Here is a 20,348-nt window from a genome sequence, read left to right on the forward strand (position 1 = left end):
TATAATGTGACAATAGTACAATAGTCAATGACTAAAAGTGAAATTTGTCAATACTACAACAGTTGGAACAACGGTTTGTTCGAAACCGCTGATTTTGCAAACGTTGCATTTTACAACGTTTGTTGTTGCTGTTTTGGGGAAAGAAAAATCTCTCCAAAACACCCCTAATGAAAAAAAAAAAAAAAAAAAGTATATTATAAAGGAGCAGGCTCATTTAATTAATAGAGGAGCCTACATCAAGAATTTGAATGAGAAAAAAGTTGGGAGTAACAATTAAGAGTCCAATAGTATTTTCATTTTGAATATATTCAGGAAATTATATTTGATTATCCTATCATATATCTTGTTCATGTTATTTTAATTTTTTACATGTAGACATGTAAATTTTTATATGTTGCATTGGTATGCGACTAATTAAATAAAATTTTGATCAATTCTTATATGGGATAACTCTTTTAAAGGTGTTTAGGTGGTGGATATAAACAACTCGACTTAGTTGGTCTATTCCTACTTTTGATACTTAAAATTAGTAAAAATAGTCACATTAGTAATTTTGCCCCCTTATGTTATTACATTCGTTTTTTTTTTTTTTTAATTTATAAATATTTTGATGGTTGATATCAAAAAATAAAAATGAAGGTGGCGTGGAAATATAGAACAAATTAAATATCCGTGTAATAGTTTAATAAAATCCGTCACATATGAAATCATCAAATCGCTAATTTAATGCATAATTAATATGATATTGATTTACTCTTATAATTAAAAACAATATTAAATTACTCTTATAATTAAAAGGTTAATTTAAGGGAAAATACGATATTGATTTATTGTGATTCTCAATATAATAAATAATTTGTTGAGGGAGAAAAATAAATGAAATACTTTTTTTTTTGAAAGTCAAATGATTCGGATTGTATTAAAACGACAAAATATCCAAGAACGGAGGTGTAGCATCCCATCAGACAGACCGTGCAGAAATAGCACTTACATGTTTAGCTAATGCATGAGCCGCTCGATTGGCACATCCCTACTAATAATCTGACGACATGAAATTAAAACTAAACCGACATAAGAACGAAACAAGTGTGCATTAACAAGACTAGAACAGAAGACCGAGCAATCCGAGAGATACTTCAACATTTGAGTAACCGTGCTCCTTTAGCCATGAGAGAGCATCACGAACCATCATGGCTTCAGCTAATAATGGGTCATGAGGGCAGTGTAGCGGATCATTTACAGCTGCAGCGAACGAATCATCCAAACCACGTACAATGAAGCCATACGTCACTGAATGTTGGGGTCTTTGAAAGTCAGCGTTGACGAAGCATTTTGCACTGCCAGGTAGTAACTATGCAGATTCAGGTGCTTCCAGAGATTGAGGGGGAGCAACTGGCAGCGGGAATTGGACGTCTACGACGACCATTGCAGTTGGAATGTACGCCACAGTACAAATACTTATTTTTAAAAGTAAAAATTCTCATTTAACATAAAAGGATGGAGAAATGTTACACTTAAAATAATTGGGGAAGTTAATGTAAATACATAAATAATTCAGAAAGAAAAAGGTTATAAATATATACTCCCTCCGTCCCAAATTGGTTGTCTCATTTGCTTTTTGCACGCTTTTTAAAGAATTAAAGTAAATGTTATGTATTTTCCAATTATGCCCTTCACTTTTTTACTTTTGGAAATAAAAGCAAAAGTCATAAGGGTAATTTGGGAAAAAGTAGAATGATGATGATGTTCAATTTTGGAAAGAGGACAACATTTTAGGACAAACTAAAAAGGAAAGTAAGACATGCAAAATGGGACAGAGGGAGTATAATTTAGGAATAAAAAAACATCATTTTCTCTTAATTTAATAATTTATGGTCATGATAGGGTACAAAAGTGGCAGTAACCCGGTTCCTTTTGTTTGACCAAGAAATAGGGATTAAGGAGTTGTTGGTTGCCATAATCTGAACCCATTGCATGCCACGTTCTCGTGGGGCCCACAGCAAGATCTCTTCGAGTTTGATCAACGGTGATAAACTTGACTGTGATGTAAGAATGCACCTAGCTTAATGTTAACTGAAAGAAATTATATATCAACATAATGTCATCACATTTCTCAACTTTTTCAACACAAAATTAAATGGATAAATAATGGAGTTAACATTGTTTTTAATTGCAAGAGAGGTATAAAGACAAAATGAGAAGACTAAACAAATTTTGTCCGATAATGTTCAGTAGTTCCGACGTCTTCAAAGTAGAAATCTTTAAATTTAAAAAGGAAGAGTCATCCGATTCATGTAACTTTTAAAAATCATATATTATTATAATGAGAAAAATGTCTTGTATTTAAATTTTACTTTCGTGAACAAAGGCGGGCTAGGTCTTTACCCAATGCTTAATTGTTGAAAGGGTCTCCTACTTCTAGACTAGTTCAAGATGATTCTTTTTTCTTTAAATAAAGTTTCAAAATTTATTTATTTTATATAATTCAAACCCATGACCTCAATGTTATTCTTTGAAATTCTTTTCAATTAATCATCATAACCTTTTGAACAACAAATGCAATATATATTATAAGAAATATTACGATGAAAACTAGAAAAGACAAAGTGTGAATTGAAGACATGCATTTTTTAGAGGTGGCGAATTAATTGTGCTTCATATACATTAACTTCGCATGTTAATAAACATTTTTCTTTCACTATCCCGGGCGACTGAACCTAAATGATAGGATTGATTCTATATATTTTATTATTTATAGACTTTTTTTTCTACAAATTTGTTGGTAAAAATTAATTTGTATTATTGTTACTTTTTAGACTAATTAACTAAAGTAATTTCTTTCCTTTCAAAAAAAAAAAAAAAAAACTAAAGTAATTTCCTTAAAAAAAAAAAACTATGAATAAGGGTCAAATAGGTCATCGAACTGCACACAATAATGTAATTAGGCCACTGAACTAAAAAAAAAACAACAATTAGGCCACTAAACTAAGCAATTTCATTCAATTATTTTAATTTACAGGTTTTGTAGGTTACTAACAGGTCACCCAAATAATTTAAAATATTTTTAAAAAAATTATTATTTAAAAATAATAAATTAAAATTTAAAAAAAAAAAAAAAAAACATTAACCATCTCCGCCGGAGACGAATTTCTTGTCTCCGGCCATGGATGAAGAAAGTTTCTTCGTCTCCATAGCCGGAGACGAAGAAACTCTTCGTCTCCGGCAGAGACGAGTTTTTTATTTTTGCTTTTTTAATTTATTATTTTTAAATAATAATTTTTTAAAAAATATTTTAAATTGTTTGGGTGACCTGTTAGTAACCTACAAAACCTGTAAATTAGAATAATTGAATGAAATTGCTTAGTTTAGTGGCCTAATTGTTGTTTTTTTTTGTTCAGTGGCCTAATTGCATTATTGTGTGCAGTTCAATGGCCTATTTGACCCTTATTCCAAAAAACTAAAGTAATTGTCAAGGACCTTGTGGGTTAGTAGCACCAAGTTGCTCTCTCATATCGGAGGTTGTGGGTTTGAGCCTTAGTGGAACTGCATTGTAGCAGAGGCAGTAGTACTCAAAAAAAAAAAAAAAAAAAAAGTAATGTTTTCCCGTGATTATTAGGTTTGAAGAATTTATTTGATAAAAATTTTAATTTTTATGCATATAATTTATTAAAGAATATATTACAAATCACATTGTTTTCAAGATTTTTTTTTTTTTTTTTGTTATTTATCATCACTCCTTCTCTTTCCAAGTTTTAATTAAATTTTATCAAATCGAATCCATAAAAGTAAACACAAGTAATTATTGTAACTGTTATGGTGGTTGAAGGAAGATGTTAGAAAGTCTACAGTCAACACTCAACAGATATGCGCAATAATATTCTTCAACTCCTCGTAGTCCTTTTTTTTTTCTTTTACATTTTAAAAATAAATAATAAAATCCTTTCAAATCTTCTCAAAAAAAAATCCTTTCAAAAAAAAAAAAATAAAAAGTTATTTAATAATAATTACGGAGTATATATATTTGTGGATGAAATAAAAAGGAACCCTGAAACAAGTTAAAATTGCAAATATTTTAGCCATAAATCCACTTGGACCCCTGAAGTTCGGGAAAGTAACATCTTAACCTTTACTATTTCTTGAATTATAACTAAGTCCCTCAATTTTCATTGTTCATTTTAATACCATCCAAGTTACAAACAAAAGAAAAAACATACTCCCATATAAAATTTCCCCAATACTCTGTTTTTTTTTTTTTTCTAAATTAAAAAGGTATTCTATTATAATAAAATAAGATGAAAGTTCAAGTCTTGAGAACACTTTTATTTTAAAAATAATTATTACAATGTAGTATTTGTTAAAATACAAAGAGTCAATTTCTACTGGGATTCGTGTTCAAACCTGTGATCTCCCATTTGCAATAATCACAATCATGTCATTTGACCACAAGGTCTTTTTGGCACATTTAAAATTTATCAGAAAGTACTTTGACACTTTTAAAATGGTACTCGACACGAATATGATTAGTCTTGATGTGCGGAATCCTATTGTATTTTGACCTATAAAATTCTATGTCAGATAAAAAAAGATAAAAATCCTTTTACAGAGTATTTATTTATTTTTACATACTACACTTTTAATCAAGTCATGTGATTAGTTTAGCTGAATTTCGTCCTGATTTTACATCATTTTACATCTATTTTGTGACTATTGCTTTATATATATGAGTTTAAAGTCATAACTTCATATTTAAGCAAGTTAATAAATTAGAAAGTTAGTTACTTTTATTTTCATGAAGGATATTTGATTTATTTGTACAAGTTAATTATTATATTTTCTATATCTATTTTTTTTTTTGTCCTTCAAATGAAAATGAGAAAGAAAAAGAGAAATGAAATGAAGAAAGAAAGTAAAAGAAAAGTATAATACAGCAAGACCCTCTCTCCCTTTGCTTCTTCTTCTCTCTTCCCCATTTCACCTCACTTTCCCTTACATTTATATTACTCCGTATTATTAAATAGATTCCTCCAATAGTCTTTTTCTTTTGCCCATTGAATTTCACAATGACTCTCAGCTAAAACTGAAGCACCCCAAATCTCAATCTTTTCTTGCCTTTTCATATATGAGGCTGATTTCTATGTTTCCGTTTTGCTGTTTTTCAGTGGTTTCTGTGGGACTTTAAGATGGGTCTCTTGGGTTTTTGGTCTTTTCTGCAGAATCTGTTTCTTGAGTCTATTGCAGAAAAAGGGCTTCATACCCACTAATCCAAATTTGTTGTAATAAAGAGCTTTAAAAATAAAATCAAATTGGTATATAGATATAAAAAAGTTTTTTTTTTTTTTTTTTTTCATTTTTTCTGGAAAAAAGTCATTGTCTTCAAAGACAGAAAATTTTCTCTCCTTTCCTCTAAATTTTGTTTTCTGACATTTGGGGAGAAAGGGAAATTTACAGATATGGGAAAGCAAGGACCTTGCTATCACTGTGGTGTTACAAGTGAGTTTAATTTATTTATTTTTTCTTTCTTTTCTTTGTAATATTTGAATTATTCAGCAAAGATTGAGTCTTTTTGGGTTTTACCCTTCTGGGGCTGTTCTAATTTTCTCTAAATGGTTTTCTATGCTTAGATTGGTTATGAACTATGGAGCCGGATACCCATATTCTGGTTTGCTCCTAAGGGTGGAGATTTCCTGGACAATGAACAATAATGACTAATATGTGTTTTTATTGATATTATTCAGTGTTTTTGAGGTGGTTTTGATTGTACTTTAGGGGTATTATAAAACTATGAACTTCCCCTATTACCTGAATTTCATACTGGCTCTAGTTTGAAATTGTTTTATGAATATTTTCAGTTCTGAATCTTCTTGTCTTCTCCATTTGACACTAATCTGTTTTTGAGTCTGAATATTGGGGCACTAGTGAGAACCAATAAATGTTTCTGAATGTATTTGATCATTGCTTCCTACTCTTCATAGTTTTCTGAATTCCTTGTTGGCAAAATGTACAATCTCTGACATCGAATTTTGCAATACTGATTTCTTGCTAAATCTAGTAATCATAGTATTCTAAAGCCCAGTTTTTTCAGGACTAGAATGTGCAATGGTGGGCAATGCTTTTTCTAAATGGTGTTTGGGATCTTTCTGATAAATGAACTTAAAATGGGTTTCTGGTTTATGCGTTTTCGTTGCCTTCAGTATCTTCAAGATTCAAGATTCAACTCAATTTTTGGCAATCAAATCCCCTTCTCTTTCAATATCACAATATTTACTTTTTCTCTGACAATCAATTTATGTACAGACACCCCACTTTGGCGTAACGGGCCGCCAGAAAAGCCAGTTCTTTGCAATGCATGTGGATCACGATGGAGAACGAAAGGAACCTTGGCAAACTATACTCCTTTGCATGCCAGGGCAGAACCGGATGATTTTGAGGACTACAGGGGTTCCAAGGTCAAAACCACACCTATTAGAATCAAAGAGGCAAAGGTTCTTAAAAGGAAACATATTTATGACTATCCCGAGGTCGGAGTTCCTACAGATTATAGTCAGGTTTTATCGAAGGGCTTAGATGAAGACACGAGCAATAGATCGAGTTCTGGCTCTGCTGTCTCGAACTCAGAGAGCTGTGCACAGTTTGCTGGCACCGAATTAAGTGATTTAACCGGTGAGTCTTTGACTTGTTTTAACCGGTGAATTAAGGAATCCATTAAATGATTACATAGTAGTTTTATCTTCAGGTCCAGCCCAACCTAATATATGGGATACAATGGTGCCTTCAAAGAAGAGAACGTGTGTTGGTCGTCCAAAGCCATCTCCAGTTGAGAAGCTTACCAAAGATTTATGTACCATATTACATGAACAACAAAGTTCGTATTTCTCAGGATCTTCTGAAGAGGATTTGCTTTTCGAGAGTGATAAGCCTATGGTCTCCGTTGAGATAGGACATGGAAGTATGCTCATTCGGCATCCAAGCTCAATCGGTAGAGAAGAAGAATCAGAAGCTAGCTCTCTTTCAGTCGATAACAAGCAAAACCCTGTGAATGAGGCTTATTCCCCATGGCCTACCCCTTCTGTACATATTCATAATAAGGTCTTCAATTCACCCTCTGTGGGAACTGAGACCATCAAGAAGCCCACTGGACATGGAATCGACCAAGAGTTGGTGAAAAGGTACTTTCTTTGTTAATAAATAGAAGCATTCTGTAACCAGCTTGGTTGGCGTGAGTGGCTGTGCACTTTTGTCCCTTAAGAGAGGTCAGGAGTTCGAATCCCCTCTCATATGGAAAAATCAATCTAGCCAACAATTTGTGTCCCTTAATTGGGCTGGCCTGGTGTGAACGGGGATTAGTCTTAGTATGGTAAGGTGCCTCCTACAGTTAGGGCTTTTGGGCTGGCCTGGTGTGAACGGGGATTAGTCTTAGTATGGTAAGGTGCCTCCTACAGTTAGGGCTTGCTCAGGGCACCTGCTGCTCCAAATCATTACAAGAAATGAAATTCTTGATTTCTTTTCTTAAACGGGTATTGGATACTTGTATTTCCCAATCCCCATTTCTGTAGGAGTGTAGGTTTTCTTGATTCATTTTTAGCATATTGTTCATCAGACAATTAATTTGATTCTTGTTTCAGGGATAAGGATCGACTTGAAAAATTGCAAATGCTGGGGCATCATAATTCACCCTTGTGTTACGTAGACCTGAAGGTAAGTTGCAGTTGCTGTTGTTTCCACGCAAAAACAGCTAAACATTGTACCATAGATTCCAACAATCCCATCCTTCTGCATTTATCACTGCTTTGTAATGTTCTTTTCATCCATTATGTTTTACTTTCTGTTCAAGACCTTTTACATGAACATATTTTGGGTTTTTGAAGTTTAATACAAATTAGTTGAGGGTTCGTATTATCTGCGCAAGAAAGTCCTATTCTCTATGCAAATGCTTGGGCATTGTAACTTCATAACAAGTGTGGATGAATGCTATGGATGAACGTCTTCTCTTACCTTCTTAATTGTTAGAAAGAATTTTAACCAAAACTTGACATTTGTCACTCTCAAAATATCGTGCAGGACATTGTCAATTTTGACGAGTTTACAAGTAAACTGACAACTGATGAGCAGCGGCAACTGCTAAAATGCTTGCCATCTGTTGATACTTCTGCTCCCCCAGATAGGTTCGTATTATCTCATTGTATCCAGATCCCCCAATGTTGTAAGTTAGTTAATGAGGAAGAGACAAATTTTTTTAAGACACACTAGTTAATATTAAGTTGAATGACAGACCAATTACTCTTTTAACATGTCTCTCATTTCCAGTATTATCACTAAGGGTCAGTTTGAAAACCTGGAAAATGTTTTTCGGAAAATGATTTTAAAAAAATGACTCATTTCTTGGAAAATAATTTAATTTTCAAATATTTTGGCTGAAGGTCAGAAAACTATCTTTTTTTTGTTTGGTTGAAAGTTAAGAAATTGCATTTTTTCTGTTTGGTTCATTTTCCTGAAAATGAACATATTATTTGTTATTATAAAATAATAATAAGTGGCGGTAGTGGTGGTGATTGTAATGGTGTGATGGTGGTAAAATAATAATAATTCAAAAATTAGCTTAAAAAGAGACGAGAGAGAAGATAAATACGGGGAAATAAAGAATCCAGAAAATGTCTTCCGACAAAATCTAGGAAGACATTTTCCGCCAAATTGGACCTTTTTTCTATTGACCATAATGAATATTTTTCTTTGACTTTATTTTCCTTGAATACCCAAACTCGGGAAAATCCGAAAAATGGAAGTCATTTTCCGGGTTTCCAACGGACCCTAAGTTTACTCCCTGTTGTCATAAGGTGTTACAATGCACATCACAGTGAAATTGAAGTTTGTATAGTTGACACATAATATGGTGGTGGGCGAGTTGTAGTCCAAGACTAATAGCAATGCCTGTTTCTCCATTTGCAGTTTTAGAGGCATGTTTGAGAGTGCTCAGTTCAAGGAGAACTTATCTTGCTTCCAGAAACTACTTGCTGAAGGAGTTTTGGATAACTCCTTGTCGGGGGTGAAAATAGAAGATTGTAGAACTCTGAAGAGATTTGCAATGTGCTATTTGACAAAGTCCAAGTGGGTGGAACAATATAATCTTCTCAAGGTTTGAACTTAGCTTATGCCCCCCGACTTCCTAAACAAATACCACATTTCTTCAAGTATGATGTGCCCGTAAAGCTAATTTTATTGTCTTTTAGGATGTGAAGTGTAAAAACAGTAGCAATGGCTTTGGAGTTGCGGGACTGCCTAATGATGTTGGCATTGGGCACTCCATAAATGTTAAAAGATCACTAGATGGACAGAATCAGAAGATTTCAGGTGTGCAATGTTAATTCTCTTTGACATTACACAATGTACTAATTCATTGGACAATTGGTTTCAAAAGTTGCATATTTCTTGCCAACTTGAAGAAGCGAAGAAAGCAAAATATATAGAATTTATATAGCACTTGTGTAAATCAAAATAGGAGCGGGTTTACTGTCCCAAACCCTCAGCCAGGGACTAAGCAAAATTATCCCCATTTCCTAAAGCAATATACTTTGCCTTGGCTTGTTGTGGGAATACAAGACGAAGTCCATAAACATTGATTAAGAATTAAGATAGTCTTGACACATTCAACAAATACATGACAGACCAGTCATTAAGAAAGATATGATAACCAGCTTGGTTGGCGTGAGTGGCCATGCACTCTCGTCCCTTAAGAGAGGTCGGGAGCTCGAACTCCCTCTCGTATGGAAAAACCAATCTGGCCAACACTTTGCCCCTTAATTGGGTTGGCCCGGTGCGTATGGGCTTAAAGGTGCTTCTTACAGTTAGGGCCTGCTCAGGACACCTCGTGGTCTAACAAAAAAAAAAAAAAAAAAAAGACTTCTTACAGTCAGGGCCTGCTCAGGACACCTCGTGGTCTAACAAAAAAAGAAAAGAAAATAAAGGTGACATTGAATTCTTGTAGCCAATCCCTACTATAGCTACGATTTACTACTATATGCACTGTTTCTGCTCTAAGTTCTTGATTCAGATTGACTTGCATCTAACAAATTTTTTTTTTTTTTTATTTCATAGCAACAACAATAATGAAGAGTCCCAAAAGGGTGGCGAGTAAGGACAGCTATGATGAAAACAAGGAGAATGATGGGTCTTTGTTTAGTCCAAAATGCCTATTTGCATTGCCCCCCTATAGCAGTTCCCCTGCGCTGGAAAGTTCAGATGATCAGGACTTACTCCTAGATGTCCCGTCCAATAGCTCCTTCCCTCAAGCCGAACTACTTCTGCCATCGCAATTTGATCCTCAAGCAAGCACTAATAGTAGCTCTGTGTTCCTCAAATAGGGCTCAGCGCTTTCAGTTTCATCTATATAGTTTGCTATATATATATATATATATATATATATAGCAGCAACTCTGTGGAACTAGGTGATCACGCCCTACTATTTTGCAAAAACTTACAGTTTATCTGCCAAGTAGAATTATGGATGGTTCCCCCCTCAAAGTTTTTGGAATTCTAGGGATGGAAATGGATGGTATGTTTCTTTTGTATAGTTTGACAAAAGGAAATGTATAATATAGCTTGAAAGTGCAACTCCAGAAGAGGAACTGCTGCCAAGTTGATTATATCTTGAATTTTTTTGCATGCAGTTAAAGGTAAAAGTTTAGACAACCTTCATGGTTTCCAATGTTTTTGGTTTTTGGCAACTGGTAAAAGAGAGCTTTCAGAAACTGAATTATCTTTTGGTTAAAGTTTTTATCAGAATATTGTCTTTTGTTGCAAAAATGTTGATGGCATTAAACTAGTTATATTTCACAAGGCAACAAAAGAGTGGAAAGAACATTTCTTGAAGAGAATTTACCATTTAAATCACTGGTCATAAGAAACAGTTGGCTCCTTCAATAAACATTGCATCTCTTCTCAAAAATAGAAAACCCTCAAAAGTTCACCTTTGCTTGGTTGTTACTATGATTCATGGATGCTATTAACATATGGAAACTTCATCCAATCAACACAATCCGAGTTTATAATTGATCAAAACATAACTTGCTAGCACCTTCAGTCTTCACAAGAACCTTTTCAAAGAAAGAGCTAAATCACCTTAGAGCCATTATAATATATAAACATCACTCCTTGGTTGCATAAGGTCAAGAAGACAAAATCTTTTTACTTAACTCCCTAACTCCATTGATATTGCCCTGCTGAAGTCTCTTAAAGCACAGTAAGACTAATCATCAAATCCCTCTGGTGGCCACCACCTAGGCTTAGGAAAAACCCAACCACATTTCTCGGCGGTTTCCAAGAGACTTTCGGGCTTCCTGCCATCATCATCTGCCTTCCCTAACAAGGCCTCCAAACCCACCATTATGTCCTTGAATGGTGTCAAATTCTTTGCATCTACCCTCCTCCTAGTTTCCTCTTTTCCTCCACCCTCTACTGATAATGGCAATTCCCGATTTCCCTCTTTTCCTCCACCCTTTACTGATAATGGCAATTCCCGATTTCCCTCTTTTCCTCCACCCTTTATTGATAATGGCAATTCCCGCTTTCCCACAACACGGCAGCGCTTCTTCTTTCTATTTGCAGAATCATTATGTTTCTCCTTTTCACTTGCAACATCATTGCATTTCTCTTTTTCCTTTGCAGCCTTGCCAATAGAATTAACAACCTCAAGCTCTTCTTTAGTATCCTCTATTCCCTTGCACCCATTGATACTGTTTCCATTTTCACAAACTGTTCTTCTATAACCAACCACAACATTCACTGAAGAATCCATCTTTTTCACCTTTTCTCTGGGTTCTCCTTCACACTCTAAATCTATACCATCAGTGTTTACACTCTCATTGCCATTGATTTCAATTGCAGTCGGCTCCGTTTCCCCTACATACAGGGTTGTACTATCCTCCTCCGGAAACCTAATTCTCTTAGAGCTATTGAAGAGCTCAGAGTCGTTGAAATCATCCCCACAACCCCCATTTTCCTGAACCCCATTAGCACTATCAGAACCCTCGGGGGCGGAAATTTGGGCGATAGTTACGCGGGGCTCCGAAAACCCTAGATCGTCACAATCCGTCCCCAAATCAACGATTCCCTGGTGCTCTGCACCGTCTTCATCCGCCGCCGCCGCCGGCGCGGCCTGTTTATCCCCAGGAGACTCCGATTGGGAGCCGAACACAGCGGCTGCTCGCGGCGGTCTCAGGTCTTCAGATCCGGAGAGATAGGGCTGGGAGCTCGAGTAAGCATGCTCGGGAGGAGTTTGGAACTCTTCGTTTTCAGCAGAAGCGCTGTCGGGAAGCGACACCATTTCGATTGCTGTGGACTCCGATTGCGCCGGCGTTGGAGATCCCGAAAGCGAGTCAGAGAGCTCCGGGTAGATCTCCGACCCCCGGGCGAAAGGGCAGGTCCGTAATTTCTCCTCCTGCGAGGACGTCGGCTCGCCGCGCTCGGAGGCTGAAGCTAACGGGTCTTCCATTTTCTCTCTGAAGAGAGAGAGAGGATGAAGATAAAAGGGAGGGGGTTCTAGAGTTCAATTCCTTCCCGCCTTTTATATGTTTTCCCGCCTTTTTAAAGATTTAGAATGGCATTCGCAAACGACTATCCGTGTGACTACCAAAAACGATGCCGCTCTGATAGGTCCAAAATCTATCTATTTTATTCTTTGTTTTCTTTTCTATTTAAAAAAATAAAAATTATTTACTAACACTCATATTTTCAATATTAAATTTTTAAGACTAACCTTATAAATTAACACACGTTTAATTTTGAACGATTTGTTAGACTTTATATTTAAAATATTTTGGATATATTTAGTTTAAATATAATAAATATAATTTTTATTTTTTTAAGTCTAATAGAGGTAAGATTTTTACCTTTGATATATGAACCAAATCTATATCCATATATAATATAACTATAAATATACCTGAACCAATTAAGTTCGCCTAAAATTGAGTTTAGATAAGATTAATCTTTTTTTGAGCTAATATTTACAATATTTTTGAATATATCAATTTGAATGGAGTGTATATAAATAATTTGTATTTTCAAAAAAAAAATTGTACTTAAAAGTCTAATATATGTGAAAGAGTTAATTCCACTAGAGGTCCCTTGTCTTTGGTGTCAATTTCAAATTTAGTCTCACACTATCGTTTTTTCCATTTAACATTCCAGACTATTATTTTTTGGACACTTTTAGTCTTTCTCATGACTTTTTTTTTTTGGTAAGGACATTTTTGTCTCTTTATATTTTTATTTTGTTATTTTTTTTTTATTTCAACTAGTTTAATTGGTTTAGGAGTTAGGACTTTACTAAAAACCAGTTGAAAAATATGGTTACTAAAAATGAGATGTTAACTAAAGTTCTAAACCGATTAAATTGGTTGAAACCGGAAAAAATAACAAAAGAAAAATATGAAAATACAAAAATTTCCTTTCTAAAAATAGGAAAAGTCATGAACAGGACTAAAAGTGTCCAAAAAATAATAGTCTGGGAAGTTAAATGGCAAAAACGATAGTCTGAGACTAAATTTGGAATTGTCACCAAAGATAAGGGACCTCTAGTGGAATTAACTCTATGTGAAATTTCAATATATCTAATATACGAATTAAACTTATATTACGGTATAACATAACTAAAAATATCTAAACCTGTTGGTTTTAGGGGTTTTGGGCCCAGGGAGGTCCAACACAATCGTGGTTGGTGGATTCACCTTTCAAAATAAAGTTAAGTGGTCTACAAAGAGACGACTAAAATTGCTAATATATTTATGGTTTCTCTCTGGTTCTCACCTTCTGGCAAGCTTACCCTACACTTTGATGGGGAGCCCCTTTTTATACTGGGCTATCCCCTTATTCAAATGCATATATAAAAGTCCATAAATAGGTTCATTAACTACTTTAGGGTCGTTGGGCTGCCGTTACTGGGCTTCCCAATGGCTCGTTTGACCAAGCTTTAAAGAGGTCTTTTCAATGCCAACGGCTATCTGTCCGGTCGACCCCCCACTCGTGTTGACTAGAGACTCGTGCTGACTCCTTTGCCATGTCCGCGCTTGTCTTTTGGGCTTTCCCTCTCTTGGGCCCATCTTTCTTTCCTTCCCTTTCTTCTTGGGCTGTGGGCCCCGTGGGTCTATACCCCATCAACTAGTCCCTCACTTTTCAGTATTGAGCTCCTTCTACTCGAATAATAGAAAATATCCGCCTTCTTTATGCAGATTGCTTTGATCCCTCCTCAATCTTCATTTCTTAATAACCGGATTATGGTCGGACTATCCGCGATCCACCTGATTCTTCTCTTTTAATTCTTGATTTGCTCCCAACCTATAAATAGTGCCCCCACTTTCTTTGCCTCTCACTCCATCTCCTCTTCTCCCATCATGGGTCGCCCTCCTACTAGTGGGAAGAAAATTGATTTTGGATCGCCATCCCATTCTCCGCCACCTAAGCGGTCGAAGTCAGAGAAGAAAAGGAAGAGAGCTCGCGAGGCTACTGCTCGTAAGCGTTATTCGGACTCTACCTCCTCAAGCTCTCGAATGAATCGATCCTCCTCGTCCGGCCGCTCCACCTCAGCAAACCACCGCTCGAGTTACCGCCGAGGACGGTACCTTTGTGGAGGTGGCCGTCCCCGAGCAGCTGGCCTTCCAAATGACGTTTACGATCCCACTGCATGACTCTGCCGAGCTGCTATTGGACGCCGATTATGCTCGCTTTCTAGAGTCGTATGCGGGAGACGAGGCACCGGTGGCCCCGCCTCTAATGCTGGCTTTTTGGGACTCAGTCTGTCCGTCCCCCGCGAGTTCTGGCTCACCCGACGATATGGCTTTCCTGGACGAGCCGTCGTCTCCCAAGAAGTAGATCGGGCTGATTATGAAGGTCGAACAGCCGAGGACAGTTGCCGAGTGGAAGGACTACCATGGCGGATGAAGATTTAGGGAAAGTACCTTAAGATTTATAATAAAGCTTTCCCGTCTTTTCTATGTACCGAGGTTCTCCTTTGGAATAAAATATGATTTTTTCTAGCTTCTCGGTCTTTCTATATCTTTCCGAGCCCATGCTCGCTGCTCATGGTATGTCGACTCGATGCTCCGCCCTTTCCATGACCTTCTGGGCCTGTCACTTGGCCTTTGCTTTATACTCTTTCCGTTTTTAGGAGAGATTTGTTCTTCTGATCATGGCAAGAATCTCGCCTTATCCGGACAGGATTGATGGGATTTTCCACTGACGCATATTCCTGATTTCTTGGCCAATCCCTGCGTTTCTATCGAGTAATGGCAGTTTTTATTCCTCTCCCGTGATTGGCTCCATGGGACACGCCCGACCTGGCTATAAATAGGACCCTTTGCCTTATTCCTTCGCTATGCTCTTTGTGTTTTCCTTCTACACCTGTTTGTGTTTTTCATTTTTCCTTTCCTATTTTCACTCTCAATGAGCCGCAGGGATGGTGACCGGCGTTCCTCCATTCGCTTGAAGGAACAGGCTTAACTGGAGGCGTTAAGGCAACGAAGGCTAGCCCACGGCGGTCATCTGGTGGGAGATTCTCGCTCTGACCCTATCTTGGTTTCCCCGGATGCTCTGGATGTGGTGCCCGTGGCCCCCGTTGAGGGTCAGGTGGACCAGATGACGGACGAGCCGCCGCTGGGCGGGGACGAAGTGTGGGAGGTTCCTCCTCTATTTGGCGTGGCTATGTGTAACACCCTACTTTTTCTAAGTCTTAATTACAATTCTAAACCACAATTAATATAAACTAAGCAGCGGATAAACAACTTAATGAGATAACTAGTGGTAATGTCACTGCCACAACCACCACTCCGTGGTGATTGCACAGGCTAAGGGTGGAACTAGAAGTAAAACAAATAACTAACATCCATAAAACTTAATTTAAAAAAAAAAAACATAAAGGGGAAAAACACACCCCGATGTCTACATCATCAATCATCATCAAAACAACATAAGTCTATAATTCCGACAAATAACATCATGATAAAAACTATGAGTTCAGACTACTAGAGATACTATACTAGTCTAACTCGATCACCTCTCAACGCTGGGCCCACCTGAAAGGGGTTTTACAAACAACACATAGACAAATAGGAAAATACCCGTTAGCACGAAGCTAAGTATAACCACACTCAACCCTGTAAAGTACTATAGAATATACTTTGGAAAACATTTGATAACATTCATAATCAACAATCTCATCTCATAGGCAACTATAGTTACATCACAGACTTTCTATATGCTTGCAACCTATAATATCAACATGTATGCTTCAATACAAATGACTTAACAACATAAAGATTCCAACACATAAATATCACAACGAACACATCGTAACGAAATCATGCTTACAAGCAATATCATACTATTAAACAATACGAAAACTATCGTCATGCTTTCAGGTTCTCATCATGCAAACTGGATATACAAGACTTCAAAATATAACTAAGCAATCATACTCGATATACAAAATAATTCCCTTCGGGGAAATTCATCTACAAGGTCAAGTTCAAGTCTAAAATACCCAAAATCTCACATACAACAAGGAAATGACTTGAACACAAGAATAACCCAAAGAATATGATTTAAGAATCCTAGATACAATCTCTAAACATGCATAAACACAAGATTATGCCTCAAATCTCACATTAACACCAAGAATCATCAATAGCAAGTAGAAAATAGGTTTTGTATAGCATGGGTTACCTTTGTAGACCAAAAGACTTCTTTCTTTACCCTCCTGAGCTTCTCCTTGAAGTTCCTCTTCAACCAAATCCTCTTACACAACCAAAACCACAAGGAAAACACTAATCTTAGATAAAGGCTAGGTAAAGCTAATTAAAACCACCAACTAATCCTAATTCTTACCCTTCCTTAAGCTTGGGAGATGGAAAGGTGGAATCTTGGAATGATCCCTAGCAAGGATGGATGCATGAGATTCTTCTTAGCTTGGAGAATAAGCCAAGTTTTTCTTAGAGAGAAGGTAGATAAATGTTTTCTTGCTCAAAGTGGGGAAATGAGGTCTAGGCTTGATAGGGTAAGGCTTCAAGGCCAAGCAAAAGTGAAAAGGCTATAATGCCCTTACTTTCCCTAGAAAAATTTAGGAAGACCCCAAAGAGTTAGGTACAACCATCAAAGCTAAATGTCCCCCTTTTTGACTTAAATCAATTGACCAAGGAGTTAGTCAATTTAAGTCCTCCGACTATCAATTTGGGAAATTGATAAGAAAGTCCACAAGGATGACTTAGGATTAATTATCCAATTAATCCTATTTAAAGGATAGGATTTTCGAGGTGTCACAGCCGGCGAGTGTGAGATCCTCCACCAGTAGCTGGGCGCGTCCTAAATACTCCGATGGCATACTGTCTCCTTGCCGGAGGGCTTGAAACTGCCCGAGGAGATTGAGACACCGGACTCGCGTGGAGGAGCCGAGTGCGGTCTCAATGGCCTTCCAGACTTTGTGTGCGGTGGTTTTGCCAACAACCAGATGGATCACTTCCTCAGATAAGGAAGAGATGAGCAGAGAGAGTATAGACGCGTCCTGCTGAACCCAGGCACCATAAGCCGGGTTTATCGTGGCGGAGATAGCGTCGTCGGAGACATCGCCGGCGGGAACTTCCAAGGTCGGTGATGGACATAGACGATCACCGTCAACGTAGCCTAACAAGCCTTGGCCACGGAGAAAGGGGATGATTTGGGTTCTCCAAAAGAGGTAATTGCGATTGGTTAATTTTATCGAAACGAAATGGTGGGCGGAGTTTAGAGAATTGGGGTTGGTGTTTAGGGAGGAAACGGTGGTTGTCGTCGGTGTTTTTTCCGATGAATCGCTCGACATTCTTGGTTGGAGGAAGGAGAGAGAAAAAGGGATAAGCATGGCTAACTGATACCAGATGAGATTGGGAAAGAATCAATTCATTCAATATATGAATACCTAATACAATAATACTAGCAATAGAAGCCCCTGTACAATAGGCTATGGAATTGGTCAACTAATCTAAGCCATACAATGATATCAAATATTTAACTATACTAACAGATTCAATCCACTCATGTACTCATTGATTTCACGAACTAAATCTAATATTGGAGCCAGAATAGCTCGACTATTTAGAGATTCCATATCAAAATTCCAGCTCGACTATTTAGAGATTCCATATCAAAATTGCCTAAGCAAAAATCCGGGAACGTACTATTTACTATTGCTGCAATCGAATCTCCATGTGGCCGCAATACATTTTGTTCCGGAATGTTTATTATTGCACACCCATCATTTAGCCCACCAATCAATCCATCACCTAGCAGCTATCCACTTCGAAAATACATCAATATCTTCAAAAGTCTCATTTTTTCCCGATCTTTACAAATCTAGAGGTTTTATTATATATATAAGGATATAAAGATATTATATTTGCATTGATTTTTTATCATAGAATAATAATGGTTACTTTACATAACAAATTTCATTGGCCAATTCTAGGGATTTTATTATATATAAAGATATAAAGATATTACATTTGCATTGGAAATTGGTCATATAATAACGTCTTGAAGATATTATATTTGCGTAGGAAATTGATCATGTAATAATAATGATTACTTTTCTGAGTAAAAAAAAAAAATTGAACAACCAATTAAGTCAAAAGATTATTTCACAAGCAAGAGATTGAAAATATTTTCACTTTTCTTTTCACACTTTTGCATGCAAGACCTCAAAACTACGTTATTTTAATTGGATGGAAAAATTTATTTTTCTTTTATTCAACATAGCCTCGTCTTAGAGCATTACCATTAGTGGTTTTTAGATGGTTTTTTTTTTTTGTGGGGCCAAGTATGAGGTGAGGAAAAGATAACATAGGAGAGAAAAAAATCAAGTCTCCTTGCAAGGTGTTTTTTTTTTTTTTTTGGGGGGGGGGGGGGGGGGGGGGGGTCTACCCAAAAAAATGAAATTAAACAAAATTTTATTCTGGTGCGCGTGTTGCGCACCAAATGTGTCAAGTCGGGCGCGCCCCCGTTGGACACGTAACCCCCACACCCCACCCCTCTTTTTTGGAAACTCCAGTTTTTTTCCCTGTTTCTCTCTCTTATGTGGACTTGTAAAAAGTAAAAACTACCAAATGTCTCCTACCAAAATTTCAATTTTGGTCCACTGACTATTGGGGTTGTGTTAATTGCAACACTTGACTTTTAAAAATATTAATTTAGTACCTTGACTATGCAATTTTTATCAATTTTGGTCACACCGGCCAAATGTGACCGGAAAATTTAAAATTAACAATTAGTCTTAAATGGGAGGGGCAAAATCGTCATTTCATATGACATTCTTCTTCTTCTTCCATTCTTTGCACCGACAGCGCAATTCCGATGACTTCTTCCTAACCCAATTCTGTAAGACCAAAATAGGACATGAATATGAGATTTGCGCCGACCAAAGCCGTTTCCATGTTCCAAGCACTAGCTGTCAAACACGGCGCGACTCTGAGAGACCACGTGGAAGTTAACGGCGTGGAGAGAGATAACCTGACTGGCGATTTCACTATCGAAAACTGGTTACAGAGATCACCGATTCCCGGGTGGTGCTTCTGGTTAACCGCTAGAGACGAACGTCTCCTACTGGCGGATCAAAGAGGGGCACGAAGGAGATTTCACTATCGAAAATGGCTTCCCGTCGTTTGCCAGCTACGGAGAGACGTACGTGTACGGAACGCCGGCGCTTGAGTTCCCGGGACTGATCAAGGTAGGGTGGCACGGCGGACGAGAATGCGACGCAGAAGGGCCCACCTTTGGACGGAAATGGTGCAAGGAAGAAGTCATCGTCCTATTTTGGTCATCCGGAAATGGCGCTGCAATTTCGACCGGCCGGTGCAAGGAATGGAAGAAGAAGAAAGTCACATGAAATGACGATTTTGCCCCTCCCATTTAAGACTAATTGTTAATTTTAAATTTTCCGGTCACATTAGGCCGGTGTGACCAAAATTGATAAAAATTGCATAGTCAAGGTACTAAATTAATATTTTTGAAAGTCAAGTGTTGCAATTAATACAACGTAACCCCAATAGTCAGTGGACCAAAATTGAAATTTTCTCAAAGTAAAAACTACCAAATGTCTCCTACTAATGAGGTTGTTCTAAGGAAATGAAGAGTCCAAGATAATCCCAACCTTAATCTATACTATATATAAAAACAAAATCCTAAAGTTTTAATTTCCCGCCCAATTCCTAAAATTTCTATTCTAATATTTTAAAATAATACAATACAATTCCTAATAAAATAGTCTAATACAATTCATAATAAAATATATTGGTTTCTACTTTCCTATTCGTATTATAATTCTATATTAAAATTGG

At 36.9% G+C, this 20,348-nt stretch overlaps 1 protein-coding gene across 3 annotated transcripts; it reads left to right on the forward strand.

Moving 5' to 3' along the window:
- Nucleotides 1-4,927: 4,927 nt before the first annotated feature.
- Nucleotides 4,928-10,699, forward strand: LOC109185397 (GATA transcription factor 26-like). 3 transcript variants are annotated; one of them, XM_019335406.1, is made up of 8 exons: nt 4,928-5,490; nt 6,295-6,660; nt 6,722-7,166; nt 7,623-7,695; nt 8,059-8,162; nt 8,944-9,130; nt 9,225-9,345; nt 10,099-10,699. In XM_019335406.1, exons 1-8 carry the CDS (start codon nt 5,451-5,453, stop codon nt 10,353-10,355), a joined length of 1,593 nt encoding a protein of 530 aa, XP_019190951.1. In that variant the 5' UTR covers nt 4,928-5,450; the 3' UTR covers nt 10,356-10,699. The 3 variants fall into 3 exon arrangements, with proteins under 3 accessions (XP_019190951.1, XP_019190950.1, XP_019190952.1); XM_019335405.1 differs by having other exon boundaries at nt 4,930-5,490; nt 10,090-10,699; XM_019335407.1 differs by having other exon boundaries at nt 4,933-5,490; nt 6,734-7,166; nt 10,090-10,699.
- The last annotated feature ends 9,649 nt before the right edge of the window (nt 10,700-20,348 follow it).

This window comes from Ipomoea nil, unplaced genomic scaffold (assembly GCF_001879475.1).
Source record: "Ipomoea nil cultivar Tokyo-kokei standard unplaced genomic scaffold, Asagao_1.1 scaffold1317, whole genome shotgun sequence".
Classification (NCBI taxonomy): domain Eukaryota; kingdom Viridiplantae; phylum Streptophyta; class Magnoliopsida; order Solanales; family Convolvulaceae; genus Ipomoea; species Ipomoea nil.